Source organism: Danio aesculapii, chromosome 13 (assembly GCF_903798145.1).
Source record: "Danio aesculapii chromosome 13, fDanAes4.1, whole genome shotgun sequence".
Classification (NCBI taxonomy): domain Eukaryota; kingdom Metazoa; phylum Chordata; class Actinopteri; order Cypriniformes; family Danionidae; genus Danio; species Danio aesculapii.
The window spans coordinates 22,319,744-22,345,621 of NC_079447.1; the positions used below are offsets into that span (position 1 = coordinate 22,319,744).

The 25,878-nt window shown below is 35.3% G+C and overlaps 2 protein-coding genes across 3 annotated transcripts in view; one reads left to right on the plus strand and one right to left on the minus strand.

Moving 5' to 3' along the window:
* Positions 1–1,346: 1,346 nt before the first annotated feature.
* si:ch211-223a10.1 (uncharacterized) lies at positions 1,347–12,567 on the minus strand. Its single transcript, XM_056471545.1, has 10 exons — positions 12,277–12,567; positions 10,832–10,967; positions 10,578–10,688; positions 8,893–9,025; positions 7,182–7,360; positions 5,672–5,745; positions 5,418–5,580; positions 5,233–5,315; positions 4,959–5,149; positions 1,347–3,350 (listed from the first exon to the last, which is right to left on the minus strand). The coding sequence occupies exons 1-10, from the start codon at positions 12,380–12,382 to the stop codon at positions 2,892–2,894; spliced, it is 1,635 nt and encodes a 544-aa protein (XP_056327520.1). The 5' UTR covers positions 12,383–12,567; the 3' UTR covers positions 1,347–2,891.
* Positions 12,568–13,944: 1,377 nt separating this feature from the next.
* Positions 13,945–25,878, plus strand: part of wdfy4 (WDFY family member 4) — a 95,556-nt gene continuing 83,622 nt past the window's right edge. For both annotated transcript variants that reach the window (XM_056470325.1, XM_056470326.1), the window contains exons 1-6: positions 13,945–14,141; positions 15,090–15,335; positions 20,814–20,925; positions 21,299–21,405; positions 21,701–21,856; positions 22,901–23,090. In XM_056470325.1, coding sequence (XP_056326300.1) covers positions 14,121–14,141; positions 15,090–15,335; positions 20,814–20,925; positions 21,299–21,405; positions 21,701–21,856; positions 22,901–23,090 — 832 coding nt within the window. In that variant the 5' untranslated portion in view covers positions 13,945–14,120. The remainder of the gene's footprint in view (positions 14,142–15,089; positions 15,336–20,813; positions 20,926–21,298; positions 21,406–21,700; positions 21,857–22,900; positions 23,091–25,878) is intronic.

Genomic DNA, 25,878 nt, shown 5'->3' on the forward strand with positions numbered 1-25,878 from the left:
GCATTTATTCGCTGCCATGTCACTTAGAGCAATGATATAAGCGTGCAGATTCCCCTACTGAATTGCATCGCTGCAAAAAAATCAATGGAAAATTAGCAGCAGACTGCACAGGCCTTGCAGATGATTAATGACGGACACATCTTAAAAGCAGGGCTGGAAATGAAGCTAGAGTGTTTCACTATGCTAATGCAGTCAGAAGACATGCTCTGATAAAACGAAATGTTCAAGTTATTAGATATATTTAGTGTTAAACTAGTTCTGATTGATATAATAAAAGATTTTGCAATAATAAAAGCATGTACCTCATCCCAGTGTTGGAAAAGAATGGCACAAATGACACAAAAATGAACAAAATGCCTCACAAGGGATTGATTATAATCAAAGTCCCTTAAAGGGGGATCTTTGAAACACCTCTCGGGCAGTATGCTCGGGCATTCTGTCTGAATGGGGAAACATCAAAATCTCCAAAACTACTTGCCAAGTTTACGATTGAATTTCATATTAGGAATCACCAATAAAGTACAACAACAAATGTCTATTTAGTTTCATTTCTAAACATCCAAATCACACAAAATCTGAAGAAACTCACATCTGGTCCAAGCCCCTCCCCAAGAAAATCATCAGTCTATAGCGATCGATGATTGACTCCTGTACTAGAAGGCGGGATTTATTTACCATATAGCGATCGATGATTGGCTCCTGTACTAGAAGGCGGGGTTTTTATTCACCATATTGACTGTTACACTTTTCCCCATTCAAAAAGACACGAGTGACATGACTTGTGTATTCTAGAGTCTTTGTTATAATGCACTGAGCTTTATAAACAATCACACAGATTTCTAGTTGCAGAAGCCTATCAGATTTAATTTCTATTAGTCACGAGTGTTTTGTTATGCGTGTCTTAATTCTGCACATTTCCAATTTGTATTCTACTAATCAATATTAATAAATACTAAATAATGAAGAGCGATATTAAAAAAAAAAAAAGATCTGTGAGATCACTGCAGCCCAACTATAATGATTTCCTTTTTTGTAGAATATACATATAATTTTAAACTCTTCGTAATATTTTGAATAATCAATGTAATAAGACAAACCTATTTCACATGAAAGACAACACTTACAGTCAATAAGGCACTTGCACATAAGACAAAAAAATCCCCAAGAAATCAATTCCAGGGGCCAAATGTTGGCCCATATACTGTAGATTTCAGACCCTGTGCCAATATAATATCAATAAATTACTGTGCATCAATTTTTCATTTTTCACTGATATGCATTTCCATTTCAATTCAGTGTATTAAATATTTTCTACAAATATTAAATAAGAAATTAAAATGCATTAATTGACACTGAAAGGCATTTATTTAGAATATTTTATATAAAAATATTAATAAACAAAGATCAACAGTACAGATATGGTACAATTACAGTGTGGCAAGACAGAAGCAACTCAAGCATTATTGTAAGACTTTTTAATCTGGGAAATATAATTCCTCTTTGGTCTTAGAAACTATTGTAATCCAAATGATTTTCTTTTGTTTAAAATGTTTAGATGTGTTACATTTTACAGAATATTCTTTCTAAATTGAGGCTAGAATACACTTCAAATCTGAACAGATTTACATACACTTTGTGTTACAGGAAAAAACAACAACAACAACAACAACAACAACAACCAAGGATCATACAGTACAAGGTTTTTGGTTTATGCACATTTTGTTCTAAAATTGACTGGATACAATCATAGTCTGAATCTAGAAAGTATCCATCATAAACTACACAATCTTTCCTTGTCTGTAAACTCTGATTGGCTTCGACTTTTGGTAACTAGCATTGCCTAGAAACTGGTGTAAAAACTGGCAAAAAGTTGTATAATTCATTCATTAATTTTCCTTCGGCTTAGTCCCTTATTTATCAGCAGTCGCCACAGCAGAATGAACCATCAACTATTCCAGCATATGTTTTACGCAGCAGATGCTCTTTCTGCCACACCCCAGTACTGGGAAACACCCATACAATACGGCCAGTTTAGTTATTCCAATTAACCTATAGCGCATGTCTTTGAACTGTAGGGGGAAAGCGGAGCACCCGGAGAAAACCCACGCCAACACGGGGAGAACATGCAAACTCCACACAAAAACACCAACTCGTTCAGCCGAGACTTGAAACAGAGACCTTCTTGCTGTGAGGCAACAGTGATAGTTGTAATATATTTAGTTAAATCTATATATCTGACTAATTCATAAATGAAGCAAGTGAATGTATCAACGAATAGTTAATTCAAATTTGATTTGTTTAAAAATCAGGAACAAAAGGCTACATTGTTGCTATAAAGTGAACAAACATTTATCTCTGGCAGTGTTTGGAACTCTTTTTGTTGGCAAAACAGAAATAAATGACAAACTGTGTTTAAAATTAACTCAGTAAATATTAACAATAACACTTAATTTAAGTACCAATTCTCACTATTAATATTGGCTGTTTATTAGAACTCATAAAGTACACATTATAGTACACATTACCTAAAACTACAGTGACTACCGTCTAATAACTATTAATAACCAACAAATTTGGAGTTTGTTGAGGCAAAAGTGAATGTTAAACATTGTTAAATAATAGTGAAAATTGTACCTTAAAAGAAAGTGTGACCATAGTAACTTCTAGTTTATTTTACTGTTGTATAAAATCAGTAACACATTTGTGACTGTGTTGATATTGAATAACGCTTCGCTTGCTTGTGTGATATTAGTAAACATCGTCATATCTTACAAAACAAAATCCTATACAGTGATACTTTATGCTTTCATAACTTAAATTTAAGCATTTGAACTGTTTTCTGACTGGCTCCACACATACACAATAAATATCACATACCCATAAAAAAGTCTCTATATGCTAAAAGACTGACTGCGCTGCTGTCTTCTTTTCCCTTCCAGCAGGAATGAAACAACTGTACCCAACCGCTGTCTTTTGGAAGGGCCCTTTAGGTCATACCTCCTGTAATAGGTGGTGGTCCCCCTGGAAACGGCATCAAGCTGCTCTCGCAATAACCATCCCACCCAGAGCAGAGAGAGGAGGTTGAGCAGGGTCAGCAGGAGGACCCAGGCTTCTCGCCCCGCCACCGAGCCCCAGTCTGACAGCTGCAGGCCTGACACTTTCAGGTAGAGGTAAAAAACGGCACTGAGGATGAAGATGAAATGAGCCATTACCATAGACATGAGGAAGAGGATGAAGGTGCGGTGGTTTTCCCGTCCCACACACTGGTTGATGAAGAGACAGTGGTGGTCGTAGTCCTGGATGCACATGTCACACAGACGACAGTGTTTGCAGTTCTCCACTTGGATTAGCTGAAAGAAAATGGAGTGTAGATATTAGATGTGTTGCATTATTATTAATAATAATTATAATTCACACACAGATATGCGAATTAGGTGGTTTATTCCGCTGTGGCGACTAAAGGAAAATTAATGAATGAATGTATGTAAATTAAATGTCTTAAAATATGTTAATCGGAAAACATATACAATGCTGATTATTATTATTTACATACGTATTTTGAATGATTGCTTTGATTATTGTTAATAAAAAGTTCAATTTAATAATAACTTACTAATACTCACTGAAAGGAGTATTACTAAAAAATAACTTACTGGCCACTTTATTAGGTACACCTGTCCAACTGCTCCTTAATGCAAATTTTTAATCAGCCAATCACATGGCGGCGACTTAATGCATTTAGGTATGTAGACATGGTCAAGACGATCTGCTGCAGTTCAAACAGAGCACCAGAATGGGGAAGAAAGGTGATTTAAGTGACTTTGAACGTGGCATGGCTGTTGGTGCCAGACGGGCTATTCTGAGTATTTTAGAAACTGCTGATCTACTGGAATTTTCACGCACAACCATCTCTAGGGTTTACAGAGAAGTCAGAGGATAATGGCCAGAGTGGTTCGAGCTAATAGAAAGGCAACAGTAACTCAAATAACCACTCATTACAACTGAGATATGCAGAAGAGTATCTCTGAACACATAACATGTCCAACCTTGAGGCACATGGGCTACAGCAGCAGAAGACCACACCGGGTGTCAATCGTGTCAGCATATAGCAAAGCATATATCCATCCTGCCTTGTATCAACAGTTCAGGCTGGTGGTGGTGGTGGTGGTGTAATGGTGTGGGGGATAACGCGCCATGTCATGAAGTTCAAATCATCTCAGACTGGTTTCTTGAACTTGACAATGAGTTCACTGTTCTCAAATGGCATCCACAGTCACCACATCTCAATCCAATAGAGCACCAATGCCTCATAGATGTGGAGCAGACAAATCTGCAGTAACTGAATGATGCTAGCTTGTCAATATGGACCAAAATCTCTGAGGAATATTTCCAGTACCTTGTTAAATCTATGCCACAAAGGTTTAGGGCAGTTATGAAAGCAAAAGGGGATCCAACCCGGGGCTAGTAAGGTGTACCTAATAAAGTGGCCAGTGAGTGTGTGTGTGTGTGTGTGTGTGTGTAGAGAGAGAGAGAGAGAGAGAAAGAAAGAGAGAGAGAGAGAGAGAGAGAGAAAGAAAGAGAGAGCGAGAGAGAGAGAGAGACCTTTTGGTTAAATATTGGTACTTATTATTAACAATGATTAGTATCAGTAACAGCAATAATAATACTAATGTAAAAAAAAAACATTTTGATGCAGTAAAAAAATCTCAAAATATGTAGTATGTGTTAGTGTAAATTAAAAAAATCTAACTTGTTCATCCATTGACTTTTATAAAAATGTAACTTATTACTTATTAAATGTTAGTACAAAATTAAGCATAATAATGATAATAATAATATTTTTTTTTTTAAAGATTTCTTTTGTACTCATACTTCAACCCCTTAACAAATAAACATTTTGATGCAGTATCAGCAAAGTCAGCAGATTCAGACCCAGCGCTGGTTAATGAAGTGCTCACCTCACAGTAAATACAGAATCTGTCTGGGCTCTGTCCAGCTTCCATTAAGTCTCCTATGCTGGAAAACCGGGAATCAGTATCAGCGTCTTTGAGTTGTCCAGGGCTCTGCTTTAAAACCTTCCAAAAAAGTCCAACGAGCACACAAAAATGGACCAGTGAAATGTGTAAGAGTGTATGAGCTGGCCAGAAACGTAAGCTGTTAAGGAAACACTGACATAAAACTTCATTAATAAAACTTAACTTTTCTAAGTGGCTATTGACATGCAAAGGATATTAGGTACAATTTTATAGAGAAAGCAAACAGTGGAATGAATTAGGCCTGCAGTCAGAGTTCCCAGGTAAACAGGATTTGGTAACCTATAGTCAACATCCACACACACACAAAAAGGAAAAGTAACAATAAGATCACAACAGCATCATACAAAGCAATGCAGTTTTCATCAAATCATAATGTTTAACCTCTGAAAGCTGCTCAGTCTGTGATACTGAGACAGAATGGTTTTTGCCATGAAGGGGAAAAGCACCGCAGAGAAGATTGCCCCATATTCACCAAGAGCAGCAGCTATAACGAGAACCGCAACCCCGCTGAGAGACGGCAAAAGCAGCATCCATAAGTACATCACTGCAGAACAGACCACTTTATGAATAAGCATTATTACAGCCCATGGACATATCATTATACAACAAACCCACAGGAAGCAAAACAACAATACCATATGAATCCTTAGGAATCTGATCTTTTGGTTGTTGACTGAAATCCGTCAAAATCCTGGAGAGCTGCTGATGTCTAGACAAATAGTAAAGGACAAAAGAAAATGTAGTTTAATTAATAGTATGAAATTAAGAAATATGAATATTACATAAAATACAAATAGTCACAACATACTAGGGCTGCACAATATAATATAATTTCAGCACTGATATCACAACTTGTGCATCTGCAGTAGTCACATCAGAGGATTGGTAATGTTGAGTTGGGTTTTAGTTGACCAGGAGCCATAGTTGTTTTTATTTAGCTTTTTAAAGTGGAAGTCTGCCTTTATCTCTCTGTATTTTAAGGCCTGTGACTATATAAACATTTCAAGATAGTATAAAGCATTCAGGCACAAGAAACTTATACCATTTGTAACTAAACCCAATCATTTTTATTTTATTAATTATACAATGAAGACGACGCAGTGTTATTTCTGTACCTGAATACTGTTTTACAAAACCCTAAAGTAACATTGGCTTGTAATTAGTTTATTATATTTGTGCATGATTAAATCTCGTGCAATTAGTGAACACTTTCAAATTAGTTATTCAAGGCATCTGATGAAACTGTATCAGGCTATATGTGGGGTCTTAAAAAGTCTTACATTTCAAACACCAAATTTTAGGCCTTAAAAAGCCTTACATCCTCTAAATGTGTTGTAGGTCTTAAATCATTTTAAGCGGGTCTTAGTTTTCCTGTGTCCATGTAAAGCTATACCCAATTGGGCCAACACCCATCCAATCACTCATCCAAACAATCTATTTCAATAAAAGTTTTAAGAAACGTTTATTTATTAACTCTATTTACTTATTAATATGGTTTAATTATCTTCCTTACAATAACATTTGTTTTTAATGTTTTTTAAATGTTTTAACTTGCCCATTAAAAACATCTTTAGCGTTTAGCCTTGTGTAAGTCTGAAATGTCATTCATTATGGTCTTAAATTGCCCTAAAATTCTTAAATATGATTTAATAAAACCTGTCAAAACCCAGTGTATTCATATCGCAATATTTATTGCAGAAAAACAAGATATCGCAATGTCAGATTTATTTCAATATCGTGCAGCCCTACGACATACAATACAGCAAGATTTTATGTGTGTCCCATTTAAAAATATACATTAAATGGATAGATCACCCAAAAATGAAAAATTGCTGTTTTGTTTTATTTATTTATTTACTTATTGACTCTCAAAGTGTTGGTAGCTGCTGTATTGATTTTATGAATCACCAAGAACACAGGTTCATATAAAAAAAATCTACATCTTTTCCCTTTGGATGACCTGAGAGTAAGTAAATTAACAGCAATTTTTTTTGGCAGAACTATCGTTATAACTGTCAACTGCAGGACATCAGAAATTTATCTTGATTTTTTTAGCAGTATTTACGACTATATTTATGCATATATAGATCTATACAACTGAATTATTTGAGCCTTAACATTTTTTTTTATTGTTTTTCAACAGACCTAAAAGTATTCCCTTGATTACAGAGGTCTAGAGGCGTGAGGCCGGTGTGGTTTGTCATGTGTAAAATGTGGAGTCCGGCACTCTTCAACAGTAGCCAGCACACCTCAATCATGCCCTTCTCTGCTGCCACGTGAAGCGCTGTTGCCCCCTGATGGTCCACGGCATCTGGTGAGCATCTCTGATTAAAGATTTAACAGGCAAAAAGGACTGCCGATCAGATGCACAGATAAAGCAAATCCCCAAACACATGCATTATACAAACAATAGACAGATTAAATACTTATCTAAAACATGAAATCGTGATTTCGGACTGTCACTGCAATGAAAAAGACCAGCTTTAAAGCATAAATGAGTTTAAGATGGTGCCGTGGCAAAGCCTATTATTGTAAGTCTCTTTAATCTCAGTCTGTTCTAGATTACAATTGAAGAAAACCTCAGGAAAAGAGCAGCTAACTCTAAGTAACTAATAACAACAATATGTTTAAGTGCACAATGCTGCTTAAAACCTCCTTTTAGGGTAATATATTGTTAGTCTGACATTGCTGTAATAACTTAATATAGTCATCATACTTGGTGTGAATAGTCCTAAAAAAGATAGTTTACCTAGAAATGAAAATCTGCTACGTTTCTATGTGGCATTTACATGTTCTCCCTGTGTTCGCGTGAGTTTCCTGTGGATGCTCCGGTTTCCCCCACAAGTCCAAAGACATGTGGTATAGGTGAATTGGGTAAGCTAAATTGTCCGTAGTGTATGTATGTGAATGAGTGTGTATGGATGTTTCCCAGTAATAGGTTGCGCCTGGAAGGGCATCCGCTGTGTAAAAACATGTGCTGGATAAGTTAGCGGTTCATTCCGCTGTGGCGACCACGGATTAATAAAGGGACTAAGCCGAAAAGAAAATGAATGAATGAATGAAAATCTGCTATTCGTTTACTCTTATTTTAGCACTAAATAGGTTGTTTTCACATGACATCATTGATGATGCACAAAATTCAGATGGAAGGCAGGAAGTGATTCTTCTACATAGTAATCGCTATCAGAACGGAAAAATGTTTCTGTTTTATGTTGTTTATAATTGTTTAAATCGGCCAAAATAAGAAATGCCAAACAACTTTTATAGACTTCCAAAAGTTTTAGCTCATAAAGGGTTCGAGAAAGTTTAAGAAACTGGCTGAAAAACAGAAGAAAATGCCGCATGTAATAAAAAAAATTTCTATACATCCATGTGTACAAACTTTTTTTTATGCAATAATTCGTTTGACAGCACCAATAAAGATTACAGGCCTAGCTATGTGTATAAATATGTTAATGTCTTATATAAAAATCCAGGTTAATAATAAAGATTAATAGTAGATAATAAAGGGACTAAGCCGAAAAGAAAATGAATGAGTGAAAGAATTATTATTTTATTATTATTATTATTATTATTACAGTTATGCATGCTTAACTTGATATAGTAAGATGAGATTGGAGGAAGGTAGGTGATGAATTTTGAGCAAATTATCAGCAAATTTTATTTTTTTTTAATCTACCAAAGTAAACTTAAAACAAAAACATTTTATTAAGTACAATACAATGAAATTCCATAGCAAAAGAGCACTTTATAGCAATTTTCAAGCATTCTACATTAGTGTTTTAGTGGCCATTTAGCTTAATTGTGCACTGTACTAAAAGCATTGCTTCAAAAAAGGAAAAGTAAAAGTGCTTACCTTTGCTCGAAGGAGATATCGGACGACGTCAGTATTGCCTGTGGAAGCTGCCAAATGCAGTGGGGTGACCTGATAGTTATCTGGATCTGAGAAACGAAACATTCTAGTCTCCCACAGGTACTGTGTGGCAATACTAAAAAAGAAAACAATAGATAAACAGAGACAAAAAAACAGGCATCAAAATAAAGGATGCACAATATATCATTTCAGCATCGATATCACAATGTGATCATTCACAATAGTCACATCACAGGATCTGCGTAAGAAATTATATCATTAATTTTATTGAATTATTTATACAGCATAGACTATGCACTATTATTTTACATGTGATTATTTAATTACTGTATCTGAATACTCAGAAAACCATAAAACTTTTTATTTCTTTTTTTCACTTTTTTTCCACTCAAAAAATGTCTTTTGCTGCTTGTTTAAACTAGTTATTTCAAATAAGTTGAAACGCCACAGTTATTAAGGTTTTTTAGGGACAACTTCATTATTAAATATTGTGTTTAATCCACTTAAATTTCTAAAAACTGTGATTTGTGTTGGGACAACATGAAGGTATTGTATTTTTTACAGTGTTTATAGTAGAGCTGCACGGTTTACCCATACTATGGTAGCAGAGCTTGACATTAACTTTTTTCACCAGACACTGTGGCTAGTAGTTTTGCAACATCACTAGCCACTCGGCATTTTCACTAGCCACAATTTTGTTGTTGGGAAAATATATTTTATAAAATATATTTCATATGCATAAATATGACTTGCTAAAATGACTTGATTTAGATTTTGTGTTATGTCCAGACGCCTCCTCATTCATTTCACTTTTTGTGTCACGTATAGTTTGCTTAATGTGCATGAGCAAATGGGTCATGCTTTTATAATGTCGTATTGCAGAGCTCAAAATTTAAGATTTAACAATTTATCGCTGACCACACCAAACATAAATACATCATTATTTCTTAGCCACAAATTTTAAATGTGTCAAAACAAGCTAAATATAGCAGCATAGTATACTTTATATTTAACAAGACATTTCTTTAAAAAAAAAACAAACAAAATAACAATTGACATTTTAAAAATAATTATAGTCATGTATCTAAAATATGCACAGTAATCTATGCAGGCTAAATGTCCCAGATCACCAGTTAACTACACATAGACGGGGAGCTAATTTCATATTAAAGTAATGTTATTGAAAAAAATGATAATTGAACCATATTAACAAAAATAACTATAAACTATAAGCAAAAGAAAGCAGGTGAAAAACATACCGTGATTGATAATGAAAGGATGATCACGCGCACACAGTTAACGTTAGGCCAATTAATAATCTGTTCAAAGAATGGTCAAAGCGAAAGCAAGCAGTGACACATGTTGCCTTGGTTACTGCAGTAAACAAAGCAGCATGATGTCAAATCTAGTAGGATTTCATTGACTCATTGACTTCATTGACACAGCATAGATATTCACAGATTTAATTCAGGCATACGTTAGCATACAACCATACATTGCATAATCAAAAATAATATAAAATGTAATACCTTGAAAAATAGCATTTAAGACTTTTTAATACTTTTTAAGGCCCTTCAATTTCTCTGCATTGATTTATCAACTTTTAATACTTTTTAAGACCCAGCGGACACCTTGCTGCCACTAATGTAAAAGGCACAGTTACTTACACACTTCCACCACTAACTGCATGATGAAGAGCCGTTTTCCCTTGCTCATCTGCTATGCGCAAATCTGCACCTTGCTGCATCATCTTGTGCATGATATAAATATTGCCATTTCTGTAACGCAGTAATAACACAGTACAGTAAGCCCTATTCATAGGAAACCGGTGTCATTATCTTTTAGAAGAAGCAATATTTTATGATGGATGTTGTAATTAAATTTACAAACATCAGATAAAGGAGGGCCAGAGCTACTGTACCTGCAAGCAAAGTGAAAAGGGGTTTGTCCTGCATCACAAGGGATGTTTGGATCAGCACCACTGTTCAATAGGAGTTCAGCTACCGGCCGGTTTCCATGCAGAGCAGCAAAGTGGAGGGCTGTGAAACCTCCCCAACCTGGGAAAATGAGAAAGGTTTACAACAAATTCATGAAATGTCATGGTGGTTTATCTGTATTTCTCATTAGTTATAAAATGTACTGTCAAGTCTTTTCACATTACTGAATTTCATGATGTGGATGCATAATTGTCCATACAGAGCACATTTTAGAGCTGGCTGATAGTATAGTTTATATATATATATAGTATATTGAGAAACCAAAGAGAACTAATATCAGTGATTCCTAGTATGCAGTAAGTGTTACTGTTAATATAGTTAATAATGTAATAAACTAATAATTAAAAATATATATTTTAAAAGACATATATAATATTAAGTAAAATTAGGGTTGAATTTTATGAAGATATATTTCAATGCTTCTGTATATTTTCCATTCTTGACTTCAAGCAAACTATTTTCTGTGAAATACCATTTTATTAGGAATCACGATTGGATAGGATTTTCCTAATTTTCACTTTTCATTTAGTTTTCTGATTTGCCTTTAGGAAACAAAAAAATACATTTCTATATGGCATGATTTACCAGAAAGTGACATAATTTTGATGGGAAAACAGTCTGAGCAAGTATGAAAAAAAAAACAGCAAATACAAAGCTGAGACATTATTAAACACAAATTTCATAAGTTCTATGGTGTTTTGAAGTGTGAACCTGAATAATGTTGGCAAACATAAAACTAAAGCTGAAGTAATCTATAACAAAAGTTAAAGCAGAACTAACAGATTCTTATTTTGTACTCATAAATGTTTATTGCTCTTAGCTAACATTTCATTATAAAACATGATCTTGTATATTTTGATTCATTTTTTATATCCGTAACTGAACTAATTCAGTAAATGCTAACGTGTTAAAATATTTGTAAAAGAAATTAATGAATAACCAATCAACTTTTATACCATTCTATACCTGCATAATCAAATATGTATTTTAAGTTTATTTATAAACAGACTAAACAGTTTGTTTCTGTTTTAAAATTAAATATATTCTTATTATTATTACTACAATTAAGAAAAGATAACATTATACTGTATGGTTACCAAGTATTGTTTCCAAAGAAAATGTAAATGTATTAAGTGTAACAGGTATCAGAAACAGACTCAAACTGTTAAAATAGCACATAAGGCCAGAAATACACAATAAAGTAAACGATGTGTGTGGGTGATAGAGTAGAAAAATGAACTGAACAGGATCAGGAAGGAGAAAGTGAAATGTTAACTGAGTATCAGTAACGTTACGATCTCTCCCTTCACCATCATCCTCATCTGTTACTGTAGATCTGCATCTTCCTTCTTTAAAACACAACACTCACCTTTTTGTTTCAGGACTCCTCGATCCTGCTGTAATAAATGGGAAACTCGATCGATCTCACCCCGCTGAACCGATTCAAATATACAACTTCCTGAAACCTGCAGCATTCTGCCAACCGTTCATTTACGCCTTCTTTCGGCTGAAGAAACCCATGCCTAAGAGCAAGATATTCATTATTAAATGATATTTGAAAAGTTTTGTTTGTTTATTGCGGACAATAAGTCTCCGTCCATCATAATACTCGTCCCGTTAGATTATCAGTCATCCGATCCGACAAAACAGCCAATCTGATAATATGTAAATATACAGCTCTGATTTGAGGAAAGCTCCGCCTTCTGTAGGTGGATTCTACCAATCAGCAGAGCGTCTGTAATGCCTAAACATCCTCTAGTGGGCGCCCGGAGGCCCAAAGTACTTGTTTTCACTCACCCAAGGCAATAGTAATAAGCAAACTCGATTAAAATATATTTGCTTGCAATTATTGATTTGCTTTATAAGGAATAAAACCTTAAATACGCTGATTGGTCCACCTTGATCACGTCGAAGCGTCACGTACCCATCGATGTAAGTTTAGCAATCAGAAACCTCTGTTTTTAGTGGTACTAAAATAACTAAATATTTATATAAATACCATTAAGGAGAGTATCTACAAACAAAAAAAAGCTGTTAAAACCATACATTTGTTTGACACTTTAAGTAATTGTGAGTTAGCAAGGCCTAGCATTATTTATTTGTAATATTTTTTATTATATTTTTTTGCTATTTTATTTAGTTTTACCTTTTGAGTTTTTGTACCTCTATATCATTTTTTAAATACTTTCCATTTTTTGTATACCTCTGGCATTGTTTTGTATATATCGTTCTATATGGCCCGGACTGTTTTTATATCTGTTCTGTAACACATCTGTCCTGTTTACATCTGTTCATGTCCACGGTAAGACAGAACGTATGCATGTTGGTATTGGTTTTTGTGCAGAAGTAAACCAACCAAAATCCCATTCTCAGATAAATTAAGCATTACCCTGTGGAGTTAAATCAGGGCCTTATACTTAAAACATAAAATAACATCTCGATCAACAGATCAATGATCTTAAAATCACAAGGAACTTATTCTAAAATGATATAAATATTTAAGCTATTATTTCGTTTAGTCATTCATTTTTAATTGTTCCCTAAACATATGAATGTATTTGTAACTATTCATAGATAAAACAGTTGTATTATTGCTTGGGTTTTCACTTACTTATATCATAGTGTTTATTTTTTGTAACATTATTAGTTTCATATAATATAACCCTGTTGTGTCCCCTTCATAGTTGGACCCCATATATTTGAAACCCCTTCTGCAGTGTAATATTTTTGTAATATCTCAAATCACCACAAGATGTCGCCATTGCTCAACATTTGAATTATTTACAATCGCTTACTGTCAATTACTAGAATCACTTTAAACACCAGAGGGCATAGACGCTATTTACATATCCTCAGACTAATTTTTGGATTGGTCGATTTAGAATATTCATTTTGGAATAATACAACTAATACAGCCATGTTTGTCTTCTGCTGTGAGTCTACTGAAGTGTGGAAAACACACAGGCACATATGCGCTTTGAAAATCCTTCTTCTGCTTTTTTTTTACTAGGAAGTGAAGCACATGACCAGGCGCAGCTGATGTCAGAGTTTCACATTGTGCAAAGTTCAACCAGCCGGTGTGGATAAGGCAGATTAGGAGGCATGTATGAACTGGCCATTCACTCACTTAGCGTTGTTGTGACATGGGAAGCCAGAGGAAAGCCTTCGGTCCAGCCATAAAACGACGTACACAAGCCTTATCAATGACTTGAGATGCCACCTACTAAACAACAGGTATGTTTTAGATTGCAGCCTGCTGAACTGAAGTTTCACATAATACTTACAATAGTTAATTCCTATATCTGGAGTATAATAACAACAGATGTTGACAGCTTTATTTTGAGAGGTCGCCGTTTATTTTGAGGCGTTTGTTTTACTGTAAGTGCATTCAAACCTGTTCTGTCACTTGGAGACTCAGCTTAAAGGTAGAGATAAACAAGGAAGCTTGGCCGATTTTAGCTAAGTATTTCATAAGCCTCATTTGTTTGCCTCAAACTGATTTGTTTGGACAGATTTCATTGCATAAGAGCCAAGGCAACTGATGAAGAGCGTCAAGAAACGTTACTGCAGTTATGGCTGTAAATAAAGTAAGAAGATGACATTCAAGTGCTGTATTTAGATAGTGAGCGAAGAAACTAGTGAGGGATTGTGCAGTGCAAACATGTCATTTCTCCTGGAATGCGAGTTGTCCTCCCTGTAGCAAAACAAGCCCACATCTTGACATCACAAGATCACATTAACGTGCGAACAGCTGATTGTAAGATGCTGGAAACCCCATTGAATTACTGCTGTGATTTGGCATTTGAAGGAAGACAGTTGAAGATCAGTATTTGATTGTCAAACACTTCCTTTTTTGTGATTATCTTATTATATTGTGAAAATCTTTTTTTGAGATTTTTATGGTGAATATTTATGTACTGTACTCATTTTTAGTGTTAAAACATTTCAGATAACTCAAGAGAGTGTGTTTTACCTTAAAGTCTCAGGTCTGTACTGTAAAAGTAGCCCAGATCATTTGTTTCGGGAAGAATTTGATGGATAAAAATCTTAAAAGGTTCTTTTTGTGGAAGAATTTCCTTGTTGCAGGTACATTCTTGAAGATCGAGTAAATGTTTTAATATCTTTTATTGATATCAACAGTAAGTGTCTTCCTGTAATTTTATTTATTTTTTATTTGTGTAGGAGCCGGGTGGGGAAATGGACAGAGTCGGTAAGGAGAATGGGGAACTCAGTGCATCAGGGGAGAGCGCAGAGAGCATAGAAGTGAAAGCCAGCCAAATCAGCACTGATAAAAATGGGGACCTGAAAGAAGACAATGATCTAGAGGTGGTTCTGAGAGAGCAGCTAATTCTGCTGGATACCATAAACCAACAGTCACCAGAACACAGAGAGCAAGAGTTCAGCCGACTCCTGGGTCTGTTCATTCAGGTACAGTAAATCAGTGAGACAACTAAATAAAAATGTTGGGCACAAATGTTATTTTGTCACAGAAACAACTTCGTATTTTACATGAGCAATATCACACGAGTAGCAGTGGGATATGGTGATGCTGGTGTCCCACCAGTGATGATATACAGCCACATCGCACTGCTACGAGTGTGATATTGCGTTTATACAACATTTTGATGGTATAATCATTTATACAAAAAAGAAAATCAAACACGAGAGTCTAAAAACCTTTTTGTATGACGAACTTCTTTCTTCCGCTATTCCTTCACATCTGCAGCTGACGTCAGAACAGCAGAAACCATTGCTACTTCACCAACGTCACTTTAGAGCTAGTATCTGAGAGATTCTCTAGCGCAATATCTAAAATGATGAAAAACAGGTGATTTTGCTCACATCTTAAGATTATAAGCCTGAACGGCATGAAATACCATCAGTCTACAGAGATTTCCCAGTATTTCTCTGCTGCAATCGAGATATCACAATAATTAACCCTGAAAAAGACAAAGCAATGCAGTCACTACCAGATTACTGTTGTGTTTGTGATAAGAAAAACGCTAAACACATGCTGGCATTTCTTCTTTCTTTCTTTTTACTGAACTAGTCTGCAGCAACGAAAACAGGAGACGGCATTAGAAACAAACAGATAGCTAACCAAAAAGTAACACAGGGTTATACAAATAGTGACCAACACAAAATGCGTACATTCCTGATAAGTGAGTCCCATCTCACACTCAATACACTACAATTACTATGGTAAAAATACAGCACTACAACATAAAAAGAGAGAGAAAGTCACTCACCAATTTTATAATGTTTTGATCAGCTGTAGTTTGAAAATACGCCAATCTTTTTTTTTCCTCTAAGGGCTTATTATGCGGCCTGTGTCGCCATCTTGTGGCGGAACGTCAACCGTCTTTGCTCTGCTCAATGACAGGTTAATCACCGCCGAGGCACTGTATCTCAGAAATGAGAAATATTTAAAATAGGCACTATCCATATAAATAAACTGCAGAGATGCAATCTAAACAACAACATTCTCGCCAGAAAAGCCTCAAAAGTACATTATGTTGTCCAACAGCTGCAATATTTGTCAAACTGTAGAGAGTCTATTGATCTGCTGTCACTCTCTGGGGGCGGAGTAAAACAGAAGGGTGAGGAGGCTGTACGAGTTCTGATATTGCAGAATATAGCACGGCTATCAGCCATTCAGATTCGAGAACTAGACAGAACTGTAGTATAAACAATATTATCTAAAGATATGTAACACACACAAACACATAGTTACGACAAATAAAGGCAACTCAAAAAATGACAAGAAACAGATTATCTTAAACCATTTAAAAAGTATAGTACTGTAAACGGCAATACACATTTCGATATTGAGTATAATTTCACCAGATGATTCCAATGACTCGATTTAGAAAAAATAATTTTAGAGTAATTGCGATAATTTTGTAGAGCACAGGTCTCAAACTCAATTCCTGGAGGGCCACAGCTCTGCACAGTTTTGCTCCAACCCTTGTCAAACACAGCTGATCTAGTAGTGTCTATTAGCTTTGACCTTGATTATTTGGATCAGCTGTGTTTGATTAGGGTTGAAGCAAAACTGTGCAGAGCTGTGGCCTTCCAGGAATTGAGTTTGAGACTTATGTTGTAGAGCATTTGCATAAACTATAATAAACCGATAACAAGCATTAATAAATACAGTAGAGCAAGGCTACACATAAAATAAACTGCTTTATAATTTTAACGGTAAATCCACATTGCTAATCCTGCAACGTGACTATTGCAAATGCATACATTACGATATCAATGCTGAAAAGTTATATTGTGCAGCCCTACTGTAAACTTATTACATTTGTGTCCACATAGTAAAAGATTACATTTGAATTCCTCATAAATGTACAAGTGCAACTCAATTAAATTAGCTTCTAGCTAATAATTTAATTTTCTTAGCTTCTGTTTTTCTGTTTAGCAAAGAGACTGTTTTGAAGTGTTCACACTCATTTCCTTTTAAATAAAGCATTATTACTGGGTTTTGGCTAGTTGTCACCCTAACCACAGTATCTACTCTTCAACACAGTAGTAACCTTAAAAAACACAGACAGCTCAGAAACCCATATAAATTCCAACATAACCAAGCATTAAACACTAACAGCCTTTCCCTGATAATTATCTTGAGGAAAAACATGGGAAATAACACTTAAGGTGCTTTTTCTCTTGGTTTTGAACACTTGTCCATACTTCAGTTCCTACCCAGACTGTGTTCACACGTTGGTTTTTGGTTCTGAATAATAAGTTTGTATCACAGTTGTAGCGGTTTACATCTTTGCTATTGAAGAGCGACACATGAGAAAATGTGAAAAGTTTGTACTTTTATTGTACAAAGTTTTTAGTGACTTCACTATATGTGTGTGTTTGTGTGTTTGAATGGAAGGTACTGTACATGCATGGTTTTAAAAAAGTGAAGAGAGTTGATTCTTGCTGCTTACCAAACATAAATTGTACTTGACAGTAAAGCCAATGACAACCAAATAAATACACAATTTGACCAGTTTATATGTGATTAGCAGCTTGTTTTTGTGATTTAGCCTCATTAATTTTAGCATTAATCAACAAACCATGTTGGGAAATTGACACTTGATACATACTAGAGTTATTTTAGTGAACTTAAACTAAAACTAAGACAAAAACTATTGGTCAAAAAATTTTAATAACTAAAATAAAACAAAAAATCGACCTGTTCAAACCTTTCTTAATTTGCCAAAAAAAGTAAACTAAGCATGTTAAACTACATACATGATCTTTAATATGAAGACATTTTTCCTAATACTTCATAATTTTTACTTTTATTTGTTGCATTATTGTAAGCTATGCAAACATTTAAATGTTCTTCAGTCGACACTGTATGTGTTCTAAAATATAATTAGTTTTAGTAATTATAGATATAAAAATGTATTCACAAAATAAATACTAATCTAAAATGCACACAAACATTAATGAAACAAACTTAAACTAAACTGAAATTCACAGCAAATTCAAAAATGGTATCATAATAAAAACATTTAAAATGGACAACTGTAATAACCTTGGCGACACGGTGGCTCAGTAGTTTGCACTGTTGCCTTAGAGCAAGAAGGTCGCTGGTTCGAGTACAGGCTGGGTCATTTGGCATTTCTGTGTGGAGTTTGCATGTTCTCCCTGTGTTCACGTGAGTTTCCTCTGGGTGCTCTTGTTTCCTCACAGTCCAAAGACATGCACTTTAGGTGAACTGAATAAACTAAATTGTCCAGATTCACACGGACCCCGATACAAATAAAATGTTGCATTTCCTGTTTCAGTTCCTGCAGTTATCTGTAACTGTGAGACTATTGATCTCATTTTTGGTTGCATTGACGGACACTCATGATGACCTACTGATACGCAATCACACTCGTAGGCTTAGTGCGTGTGCGCATGTTTAAGGGGGTTTACACACGTGTGACTCATTGACTCACACCTCCTGCATTCTTGCTTGGATTTAACCAACCATAGTAATGTAAGGAGTAAGGCACCACATCGGCCTGAAAAAAGCAACAAACGAGGATTGAAGCAAAGAATGTTGGGTGAAATATTTACACAGCTTAGGAAAATTAAACTTGTGTCATGAAAATGTAAATTTTTGCATTTTTCACTTCTGGTAGTTGTTTTTGTAACACATCAAACATGCATGTTAAAAAATTAAAATAAAATAACAGCATCTGGATTGAACTAAGCAAATAGTTAACAACAGGTAACAAGTTAACTTGTAATAATGCAGGGTTCCACACAATTCATTCATGTTGACCCAACACAAACCGATTAAGTAAACTATTAATGATTTAGTGGACTGAACATAAAACAATCAAGTTGTCGCAAGAAAATCTCAAGAAATATGTTGTTTTAGCTTATTTTGTACAAGTAGAAAATATTATTTTGAGTGTATTTAACCCTATCTGGTGCTACTCATTTCTTAAACAACCATGTCGGAAGGTCTGAATCAAATTATTGGCATGCTTAAAACCAAGAAAACATTTAATAAGATTACTGAAATAACTAAAATTGGGTTAAGAACTGTCCATTGCATTATTAAAAACTGGAGGGATAGTTGGAAACCATCGTCTTTGAGTTAAAAATGTGCTACAAAAGTTGAATGATCAAGATTGTTGATAGTGTAAACATAAAGTGGAAAGTATTCAAAGTGCTTCATTTTTCCACTTTTTTTATGCGACAGCCTTATTCCAAAATGGATTAAATTAATTTATTTCCTCAAATTCTTCACACAATACCCAATCATAACAATGTGAAAAAAGTTTTTTCAGATTTATTTAAAATAAAAAACCTAAAAAAATCACATGTACATAAGTATTCACAGCCTTTGCTCAATACTTTGTTGATGCACCTTTGGCAGCAATTACAGCCTCAAGTCTTTTTGAATATGATGCCACAAGCTTGGCACACCTGTCTTTGGGAATTTTTGGCCATTCCTCTTTGCAGTACCTCTCAAGCTCTATCAGGTTGGATGGGAAGCGATGGTGTACAGCCATTTTCAGATCTCTCCAGAAATGTTTAATAGGATTTAAGTCTGGGCTCTGGCTGGGCCACTCAAGGACATTCAAATGTGGAAAAAGTGAAGCGCTATGAATACTTTCCGGATGCACTGTATGGTGAAATAAAAAACAACAACAGGAAAACTGACAGGTGTTTAACAGTGAGCATTTACGCATGCACAGTGCAAAGGGAACTCAAGGCATTGGAACTAAAACATTTAAGAAAACCTTTTATATCAGCGAGGCTAAATAAAAAGGCTTAATTTGCTAGGAAGTATAAGGATTGAACCCTGAAGCAATGAAAGAAGGTCATGTGGTCTTATGAGTCCAGACTTACCCTGTTCCAGAGTGGAGGGCGATTCAGTGTAAGAAGAGAGACAGATGAAGTGATCCACCCATCATGCCTTGTGCCTACCAAACAAACGATGGGGGCAGTGCTGTGATCTGGAGATGCTGCAGTTGGTCAGGTCTAAGTTTACCAATGTTATGTGCCCAAAGTATTAGATCAGCTGACTACCTGAATATACTAAATGGTCATCAATTGATTTTTTGTTGCCTTATGGCATGGACATATTCCAGGAAAACAATGCCAGGATTCATCAGGCTCATTGTGAAAGAGTGATTCAGGGAGTGTGAGATATTATTTTACACATGAATTGGCCACCACAGAATCCAGACCCTAACCCTATTAAGTAAAACAAAATTTTGGCGAAAGATTAATGCAAATCTAAACCATAATAAATGTTGCGCGATGCATATAATTGAAATTATGTCATGGTGAATATATGCTGTAAATAGTTAAAAGTTAAAAGTTATAGGCGGGCCAACTAAGTGTATGTACTGTGTTTTTGTTTTAGAATAACAATTTGTTTTGCTAATATTTTATAAGGTGTCAGATAGTGGCAGCGTTCTCGATGATCTGGATCTTCAGGGCTTGGCACTGCAGGTCGGAGAAGCTCTCGTCTCTCATGTACAGCAGAGAGTAGCAGAAAAGCCTGCAGGTACCCCAAATGATGTTTATCATAATGTGTTAATAAAGTGGCAGTCATTAGTGGCTTTAGTGAAGTCACTGAAAGTCATAATGTATAAAAAGCAAACAGAGAGACTGTGTCTGTGTTTGAGGGGAAGTTGCCCACTTCTTTATTTCACAAACATGCAACAAAATGAGTTGCTTGGTAACATTGTCGATTCTTACTGTTGTCTATATTAGGCAGTCATTTTCAGTTCTCATTTTTATACATGGTTGAAAATACATTATTTAATAAAATGAATCTGTCAAAGGAATTAATTTCTTTATTTGTCAGTGCTGTGCAGATGTAATATTGAATGGCTTTAATTCTGATTCTGTTGCTCATATGCTTTTTGTTAAAACAGAGGAAGCCCGGTATGAATTGGAGCAGTTTTTTGAGAGGTCAGAGGTCAAAAGCAACCAAGGATGGCTTCTGCTTAAATCAATATCTTTCCTGTCCAACCGAGATGCTGTAAGTTACACTATTAACCCTACATTTTTGCAATCAGCAGCTCCATAATTACATTTGTAGTGTTTTACACATTTGTTTTAAACATGTAGTTTTATTTTAAGTTTCTGTAAGTCAACGGTGATGATTGCTGAGACAAAAGTGTATTCGATTTACTCTGTTTTCTTTTGAAAAACCCTTTTGTCATTGATTTATTGCACAATTTAGTTTTCAGCCCATGTCATTGAGAGCATTCCTATCTTTAACTCTATCCTGTCTAGTCATGTTTTGACAGGCCGTTGTTGTGTTTTTTTGTCAGGAGGTTGGTGTTATGATTAAGACGGGTCTGCCTGCGGCGCTAGTCAAATCTCTGTATCTGTTTGTAGCTTTGCCTCCCCGAAAAGAGAGTTCTGAATCTTCTCCAAAAGATGTCAAAGAGGATGTCAACTGTTCTTTTCAGGACACTCTTATTCAGGTTTTTACACTTTTACATGTATTGTTTGATGTTGCGAAGCAGATGCACCCTAGATCCTTTTGTTATGTAGGGCCCGTCACTTCTGCAATTTGGAAAATGAAGATAGAATCATGGAACGGAGTCATTTAAAAATATTATGCTGTATAATGTGGCATGCCACTAAATTTGGCAAATTTTAGATTAATATATCAAAGTAGTGCTGTTCACTTAAGCAAACTGTTATATGTATTATTGTCTGTAAATATGTTGAAGCAAAAAGTCTGCATGTGACCTTGTGTAAACGAATGACATTTTTACACATCCTAAAACATAGATGATGATATGATTACATTAACATCAACGCTTCAACCCCAGAGCTGCTCAAGCCACTTCATGAGAATTTGTTTCATAAAAAAACAACCAAAACAAAACTTGTCATATCATGTAAACATAGGAAGTCAAGCAACTTGGCGACATCAATTAAAGTTTAGTAAATTGTGACAGAAATATAAGGACCATTGTACAATAAAATGTACTTCTCAAAGTACTTCTAACAGTTATTAATTTAGTAATAATTATAGTAATCATAGCAATAATACAAAACTAAACTTACAAATATTTGTTTAAAACTAATAAATTCTCGTCCATGAAATTGTGACAGAAGTACCATTGTACAGTAGAATCATTAGAATCTTCCCCTTATTAATTTAGTAATAATTTTTTTGTAACAATAGAAATAATATAAACTATATTTAAAAATACTTTAATAAAAAGTAACAAATTCTCATGATTTTAAATGAAAAAAAGAAAAATGATGTTAAAAAAAAGCATATTTCACCATATGGAAACAATTAATGTTGGAAAAATGGAATCAAGGACAATTTTATTGGCGAAATATAAATAACAATAATAAAATGGTCAGATTGATAATGTTTCTCCATTAGCACATCCAGTTTCTGAATGCTATGTATTTGTTTATATAATAATATTCAGTGTATTAACTTGTGTACAAAGTTTGCAGCTACTGTATGTCTAATACTGAGTGTCTCTTTGTTTTGTGTATAGGGGTTTTTGCAGCTTTGCAGGCGTGTGTGTTTTGTGGAGGTTTTGCTGGAGACCCAGGAGCTGTCGAGTGTGATCATCTCTCTTACTCTACTGTGGGATCAGTGCAGCTCTTCATGGAGACAGCAGGCATCTCGAGTCCTTAGATCAGTGTCTACGGCACAAGCTCACAACACTGTATCTGCACTCCAAGGTCAGCAAAACCCAGACTATTCTTCATCCATCCGAATGTGTCTTATTAGATTTGTTTTTTTCGTAATAAATGGTTTAGGTAATATCTATTTTTATCAACACATTTATTTTGTTTTGGCTAAATGTGAATAGGCACTGTATGTACACTGTCAGATGACGGTAATATTGATTTACTTTCACATGATGCTGATTTGAGTTACTTAGCTGTGCCAGACTTCTGATTGCATAACATTTTGGTTTTAGACGGTCACTGAGTGTAGACAGGGCTGCCGTTAGAAAATGTTGAGAGCACGGTACAAAAATGACCATTGTTCTCCCCTTTTTGGTGGTCCTTGGTCTAGGACAGTGGCAATAGTTTGGGGTTCTGGAAATATTTTCTACGGAAAGTATTTTAATGAAATAATTCTTAATCTGTTATTATAATGTCATTGTAATAAAAAAATACTAAAAATAAACATGTTATCACACAGTGGATTGAATATAACTACTGGAAAAGAATTATCCCGAAATTGTTTTTATTAACTAATTATTATTCTGTTATAATATTGTCGTTGTAATGAAAAATACTAAAAATAAATATATTATCACATAGTGGATTAAATATAACTACTGGAATCCCCAAAACAATTGTGAATTTAATTTACTGCGTTGGAACCCCTTTTGGCTTTAAAGATGCCCTAATCCTTCGTGGCATAGATTAAACAAGGTACTGGAAATATTCCTCAGACATTTTGGTCCATGATATTGACATGATAGCATCACGCAGTTGGTGCAGATTTGTCAGCTGCAAATCCATGATGCGTATCTCCTGTTCCACCACATCCCAAAGGTGCTCTATTGGATTGAGCTCTGGTGACTGTGGAGGCCATTTGAGTAATGTGAACTCAGTCATGTTCAAGAAACCAGTCTGAGATGATTTGCGCTTTATGACATGGCACATTATCCTGCTGGAAGTAGCCATCAGAAGATGGGTGCACTGTCAATATAAAGGGATGGACATGGTCAGCAACAATACTCTGGTAGGCTGTGGCATTGACATGAAGCTCAATTGGTACTAATGAGCCCAAAGTGTGCCAAGAAAATATCCCCCACACCATTACACAACCACCACCAGCCTGAACCGCTGATACAAGGCAGGATGGATCCATGCTTTCATGTTGTTGATGCCAAATTCTGACCCTACCATCCAAATGTTGCAGTAGAATTTGAGACTCATCAGACGAGGCAACGTTTTTCCATTCTTCTATTGTCCAGTTTTGGTGAGTCTGTGTGAATTGTAGCCTCAGTTTCATGTTCTTAGCTGACAGGTGCTGCTTTAGCCCATCCGCCTCAAGGTTGGACGTGTTGTGTGTTCAGAGATGCTCTTCTGTTTACCTCAGTTGTAACGAGTGGTTTTTTGAGTTACTGTTACCTTTCTATCAGCTCGAACCAGTCTGGCCATTTTCCTCTGGCATCAACAAGGCATTTGCGCCCACAGAACTGCCGCTCACTGGATATTTTCTCTTTTAAACCCATTCTCTGTAAACCCTAGAGATGGTTGTGCGTAAAAAAGCTGGAGAACCACCAGTTTAAGATATGGTGTGTTAATAATCTATGTTAGAAAGTTTGATCTGGTACATTATATGCATCCAGACACATCCAAGGTGTAAAATGTTTTGCACATGTCCACTTTTGACCCCTTTTAGAGTTACAGTAGTCAAAATGCATTTTATTTGATTTCTTTGACAGGCCCCTTTTATCACACACAGTGTTTACAGATAATTACTGTTAGGATATCATGTGCAAACAGAACCATTTCAAAAAATACTGATAAATTTAGTTTTGGGAAGTTACAAATATGAGAAGTTATAATATAATGTACTCTAAATCGCATTACCTGTATGAGCATGCACAATATCAGAACATATTGATGTATTGCGACTTCCATTATCGCTTCCATTATTCCATTACGCTTAAGAAGTAGAGAGTCAGTTATGTCACTCTGTAGTCAACTTGAGACAACACCTGAGTCCAAAATGTAAATAGCAAAACTTTATATAAACATGAAATATGACATCGGCTCATACAGTATATGACCGCAAGATGTAAAATGGGGGTTGTGAGCTGTTGGACGCCTGTTGCGGTCAACATAAATTGCGGCTATCCCACTCTCTTCTCCAACCACCTGTGTGAGTGTGTGTGCTTTATTAGCTCTAGCAGGCGCTAGGTATGCCTATGTGACCAAACATAATATGTCACCGTGAAAAGACCAAACCAATCGATAAACAAATAAACATTATTATTAATGAAAGCAATATGGCTCCTATAATATGTATTTCCTCTGTACTGGATGATGTTGCCTTGTACTTCACAAAGAGCTCTGTGTTTGCATAGCACCTCTGTCTTCAGATGCTAGCGACAACATTTTTCTCATTTTTTCACAATGTCTTTGGGACAAAAGCAGCTGTACTAATGTGAGTATTTGACATAAATGAAATTATCCTATTTACAGGTAAATTAACAGGTTCGTTCACTTCTACTCTTGTTGTGTGTCCCAATGTGTGTGCCTACAAAAGTGATGTTGAGCATCATTAAAAAAAAGGACCTTGTGAACATAAATGATCACAACAGACACATTGGAATACATGCTAATACTGGATGAAAACAAGAATGTACCTTACCAGATCACTGAAAACTAGTTAAAGGGATAGTTCACCCAAAAATGAAAATTTGTTCCAAACCTGTTTGAACACAAAGGAAGAAATACTGAAGAATGCTGGAAATCATCCATTCACTTTCTCTAAGATGTT